Here is a 6,233-nt window from a genome sequence, read left to right as displayed (position 1 = left end):
CCAAACGTCACGTTCAGATTATAAAACAGGGCTTTGAAGAGAGACAATGTTTCATACAATACATCACAGCCAGTGCAAAATTCATAACATCGCATACAATTATTTTAACACGATGAATTCACACATTTCGATTGCCGAAGCACATTTGGAAACGAAATATATATTTTTATTACACATTCACACCAGATATAGCTAACCTGCTGAGTTTCCTTGTAACCGCAAAAAGATCTATAACTTCACAGCAAACAGCAACAATCCGGACTTGCCCTCCGCCTGACCATTTCCAGTGCAGTGGGGAATAGCAAACTTCATTCGTACCAAAATATTAGACTGAAATATTTCACATTTGACCGTCTTTAGAAATGTCTCGTTCGGCGGATTTATTTGTAGGTATTTTTAATGAAATGCATTAAAAACTATGCTATTATTTATTAAACAATCGGTTTTTTTTAAATTGGTAATTTGAAATACTTTAACGCGTTTGAGACAAATTTTAAAACCAGGGTTCCAGTCCGCATGATAGAGGTTAGGGCGCTGAAGTATAATTAAAGGCCTGTGGTTTGTTTATAAGTTCGCCGATGGAGTATTTAACAATACCCTCGGCCTTGGAAAAGCGAGTCTGACCTCACTGGAAAACCCAAGCCGATCGATTTTCTGCTTTGCTAAGACTTTGTCTCGGCAGTTGTAACTGGATCTGAAAAACGTGGAGCACAAGCAGCATCCAACATTTTTTCCATATTAAGCCATTTAAACAGGTTCGATTTCCTCGCTCAGCTGAGAGTTATTGCTTCGCGATCTTCCTAAACTCTGATCTGTTAATCTCCGCCCCTTCCCAGTAAAATTTTAGAATCTTGACCTGAATTGACGGGAAATGAAACTTAGACGTGCTCATTGCAAAGTCTCCGCTGGCGTTAATTATACGTGACCTAAGTAGTTTTACCTTGTGTCTGTAAGGAAAGTCTTGAAGTTCCGTGATTTCCTTTACAAACATTCAGACCGTTTTCCTGACTTTCAAGTATACTCAAAGTTCCTCTCTATAACAAAATGTCAGGAGTATGTTATTGCACGAGACTCTTCAGCCGGAACCCTATCTATTAAACACTGGATTAGTGATTACTACCATGTAATATTTCCCCATTTATTTGTACTGTGAATGCCTGCAAGAAAACGAATCTCAGGCTATATGGTGACATATATGTACTTTGATAATAATTTTACTTTGAACTTATTTCCATATGTTTAAAGTGGGTATAATTGTGTTTTACGGCTATGTATAGAGATAATTGAACTTTTGAATGCCTTCGAACTCCCCGCCTCCCGCCAAAAGGTACCATATCCCTGTTGTAATAGAAATGATTATTAATAGAAGATACCTATTGAATACTCGTGTACTAGATAGGGGCTGGAAATGTTGGCGGTAAGTCTTCCAGGTTTCCTTTACGAGGGGGACTTCCCATTTATACAGGATAATTTATTGAGATTACGAGTGCTGCCACTTCTGACGGACCAACGTGATGACACTTCTTGGTTCCGTTCCACGACAGAGATGTTACTAGAGTCAATTTCTTTCCTGCAAAGTCTGCGCGACCCGATTGCTGAAGAAAGACCCCGATACGAAAATAAGGCCTGAATTCGTTCTGGGGTCGATAGGATCTCTACAATGTTTACAAAATCAATCAATTCTACCATAAATCTTCAGGAGGAGCTCACTTCAAAACGCACCTGCACAAACAATCAGGGGGGTTGCCAATTTTTCCAAAATTTCGGAGATAAGTGCTATATATTTCCTTAACAAAATATTTTGCAAAGCTCAACGCAAGTCCGTGTAAGCGCAAGAAAATCTGTCTCCAACTCCACATTTGCTGTTTTATATTTAGTAACTGCGCACATGCTCCCGATAAGTAATGGGAATATATGTGGCATTTAAAGCGAACCTCAAAACATTTATAAAGAATCTTAATTTATCTGATCTCACTGAGTGGGACTAAATGGGTCTGGCAATTTCTCAACTAGTCTTTAGCGTTTGAGAAAGCCATTAGCCTGCAATATACGAACAGAAGACATGCTGGAAGGTGGAAAACCACAGGACGAAAACAGCAACGATCCAAAACAGGACTCTGGCCAAATATGTAAATAGAGAGAGACAAGCTAAACTGCAAACTAGTCAGTTTCAACAGCAATTGTATTTACCTTAAACTTTCTTCACATTTGTAGTCTGTGAGTGCGTTTAAGTTCGGATAATTTACTCATGGGGATAATTAACTCAAAAATAATCTTTATGGGAAAATACAGGAAATTATATATCAGACAATGAGTATGACGTCATTTGGGAGCAAAGGGTTATATTATTTTACTTTTGATAGTTGAAGATAATACCATTCTGTGTGTAGATTCTTTGCCTTATTAAAACTAAATTGCCTCTGTCATTTGTAGTAGCTCTAATTATTACACATTGTTCAAAAGCTCGTGTATTTGGGGAGGTCTGCGTTTTTTTAAGACGGCAGTAGCACTCACTTCTTCGCCAACCAAATGGGCTGTTTAATTAGTTTGTTTTAACAGCGATTGATTGAAGGCTTCCAACTCAAATCCCAGTTTACATGGGATATACCACTGAGGGACTGAAAAAAAAACAAACTTAGATGAAATGTTCAGGCTCTAAAACTGAATACAAAGTACAGGCGTGTTTAACATATCTTCAATAATATCGAAACATGGACATGGGAGAAATAACCCCCTTTCTCGCCCCTTTTACATGGGGGCAATGTTGTCAGCATTAAGAGTTCGTCACAACTATCCAGGAATGGTCAGATCCACATAGACCAAATGCTTCCTGTTTAAAAGTGATAGCAGGAGCCGTCAAAACCAATAGAGGTGGGGTTTATTTTCTCGCAAGGGAAGTGTTTTGCGTATGTTTTTTTTTCCCTGGTATTTAACGAATTTGTAGAGGGAGACCTTTTCACTTGAGGTTCATTTAATTTTCCAGAGGTACCATGTCTACTGGATCTCCCAGTGATACCGAGGATATTCAGGAAATGGAATTACAGGGGGTGCATCTCAAATGTAACGGTTTGAAACACGAGTCGAACGAGGCGGAATTCTATATCTCCGCTGAAAACACGGACGAATCGAGTTCTGACTGCAGCTCCAAGAGGAAAAGGCAAGGGGCTGTTAGGAGAAAACAAATGCCCCGGCTGGGCAAAGAGGGCAAGCAGTCACAGAGAAACGCTGCCAATGCCAGGGAGAGAGCCCGGATGCGAGTCTTGAGCAAAGCCTTCTCCAGGTTAAAAACCAGCCTGCCCTGGGTGCCCTCAGACACAAAACTTTCCAAACTTGACACCCTCAGACTGGCAGCTAGCTACATCGCACACTTAAGGCAAATCTTAGCAAATGATAAATACGAAAATGGATACGTCCATCCGGTAAACCTGGTAAGAATTGCAGATATTGCACAGCTTGGTAACCCGAGCGAACCAAAGTCCATCACTGCGTCTCGGCACAAGGTGTAATCGGTATCAAGAACTTGAGTTTTGTAGTGCGTTCGCATTTTATTGAAAATACTTCTATAAATTTATAGTTTCAAATGTTTATGGGGGAAACATGCATCACTAGGTCCTCGGCGCGTCAGTGTCCTCTCAATGTAGATTTCGAACATTGAAAGTGCACACATTATTTTGTGATTCAACATAGAAATGCTTCTCTGGTAACAACTCGCATTGATCAGTAAATATGACATCCTCTCTTGCGCAGTAGCTCAGTGAACTTCTGTGTCCATCACTGGTCAATACTCCAGATAATGGCATCTTTAGAAACAGGCAGGTGCATCTTCATCGGCTGCACGGCACTTAAAGGGAAAACACCTTGCATGCAAATTCAAATAAAACGCTCTATTAAAAAAATAGTTTTAGTAGAATATATAACGTGGCGTTACATGGTGTGACTTCTTAGCCTGCTGCACCTACAGGTTTTGGGGTGAGGGTATTAAAAGCGACTGCGCAACGTTACGGAAGAAACCTGAGCACCCCACTTAAAACGCATCCCCACTAAACTCGCGAACCCACAAAGGCAGACAGCTACAGTGTTTAAACAGTAGATTGCTCTATTGTTTCATTGTCAACGATCTTATAGACTTTATATACTTCATATAAAGTTTGTGTATATATTTTTTTTCTTTTGTGGGGAGATTTGAATGAAAGAACAGATTTCAGTCAAATAACAATTGGTGAAAAGCGTAAAAATTAAAGTATTCTTTTGTAAACAAAAACACTGAAGACATCTTGTTCTAGACCGGCAGATTCGGCCGGCTACTAAATCAGTAAAAAGCAACCTTTAAGACAAAAAGAGCCAAAGGATTGCTGGTATGTTACAACAGCACAACAAAAGCTTTCCCCGCAATTTGTAAACGGATTCTGAGAAAATAAAATTTCCTTTACATAAAAGGTTTAGGTACTTCAACTTTAAAATAACTTCGTTTTTATTTTCCTTTTATTGCTGCAAATGCAAATCTGCTATTAATTTCTAAAATGTAAGTAGGTCAGATAATTCCGCAGAAGCGGCTTTATAATTTCTATACTGAATTGCGCGGCTGTTAGCCGTGCCTGTCTCCGGCTAATCACGGATCTAAAGTTTGTTACTTTGAGAGGGTGTTTTGTAAACTTGTTTTTGGAGTTATTTGGCTCAGGCGGTCAACTCAAATAGTTTTTTTTACATATTTCCCCAAAAAACTAGGACACGTGGAGATTTATACGCAGAGCGCTTCAGATCGGCTGCTTTGGAATATAATAATATTCCAGAAAGTTAAGTCCTACAACAGTAAGTGGACTACATTTCTGGAATGTTTGAAAGGAAGAAATCCCACCTGAAAGTCACATGAAATCTGGGTTCGTTAAAAAATCTTTTTTTTAGTTAAATTGCTTCGAAATAGATCAACAGGAATGCAATATATTCTTACCAAGATCCAAACACAAAGATAATTTATGCCAGATTTATTCCGTCAAAATACGGTACTTTTTTTTCTTCGTGAAATCTTAATACAAATTAAAACGTACGAATTATTTGTCCATCTACGTTTGGATTAGGACTGATTGGTTGTTTTAGTTTATCTTGAGGTTCAGGGGAAATGCTGACTAGCATGGGCGTTGCAATTGGATTTCTTCAGTGCTGGTCCAGAGAGTGACAAACCATCACTCTCAGATCCGCCACTGCCTGAGGACCTGTCGCAATGCTGTCACTAAATCCCACTTTACTTTGTAAAGGACTGCATGCCGTCTCACATAGATTATGAGTTCCGCGGATGTTGCATGATGCTGTTAATGAAACTGAGTTCAAACTCTGAGGTAAGATGACGAGAAAAAACCTATACTTCCTGACTCTTAGAACCAGTTCGCGGACATTTCTCAGCATCTCAGTAAGGACCGGCGAATTATTGTTCTAACCATTCTGTTTCAACTTTCAGACCTGGCCATTCGTGGTTTCAGGAAGATCTGAAGTAGATAGCAAAGACTTTGCCGCCACGTCCAGATTATGTGGGACTACTGCTTAGCAATACGAGCACCTTCCACTTCAACCCCCCCACCCCCCGAGCAGCTGTCACCATTCCAGCGCCTCGTCAGACTGATAACGTGGATGCTCCGTCGCGATAGTGCGGGACGACCACGTCGATTCCTTTTCGTTAGTTGCATGCTTTGCAGGACAAAGCTCTTACTTGCCGCAAACTGTTCTAATGCGGGTGCGGGACAGCCTATAATATTGCCTGCCTCTTCAGGACCTTCTCGAAGATGATCTGGTCCTGTTCCGATTATGGATGTTCCTTTTTATATACAGAGTGGGATAAGATGCCAGCTGCCCTCCGTCCATGAAAGCACATTCAACATTGTAAATAAGTTGAAACGTAGCAGTATTAACCATTGGTTAATAAATTGTGAAATTATGGCGACAACATGTAAGAGAAACAACAAGCCACTCAATGTATAATAAATATTTTTGTATTCTTGTATATTACAGCTTGGATAAAGGTCATTGCCTCCAGTATTGTGTTAGATATTGGCATTTTGAGTAGTACTCAATCATATAAACTTATCTTGTATGGTTATCGTTTATGCTTTAAAATGTACAATTTGGATCTTTTATATAAAAAAGATTTCACTGTAGTTTTATTTTTTAAAAAAAGTAATTTTATCAGAAGAAACAATAGCACTTTATATGTTGGTTATCAAAAAAATCTTTGTTCTGTACGA

General features: G+C 39.3%; 1 protein-coding gene across 1 annotated transcript; it reads left to right on the top strand.

Annotated features, from left to right (window-relative positions):
* Positions 1–2,990: 2,990 nt before the first annotated feature.
* LOC132383033 (transcription factor 21) lies at positions 2,991–5,539 on the top strand. The gene is made up of 2 exons (XM_059953779.1): positions 2,991–3,428; positions 5,453–5,539. Exons 1-2 carry the CDS (start codon positions 2,991–2,993, stop codon positions 5,537–5,539), a joined length of 525 nt encoding a protein of 174 aa, XP_059809762.1.
* Positions 5,540–6,233: the final 694 nt, after the last annotated feature.

The sequence above is a fragment of the Hypanus sabinus genome, chromosome 1 (genome assembly GCF_030144855.1).
Source record: "Hypanus sabinus isolate sHypSab1 chromosome 1, sHypSab1.hap1, whole genome shotgun sequence".
Classification (NCBI taxonomy): domain Eukaryota; kingdom Metazoa; phylum Chordata; class Chondrichthyes; order Myliobatiformes; family Dasyatidae; genus Hypanus; species Hypanus sabinus.
This window is presented reverse-complemented; position numbering and strand designations above follow the sequence as displayed.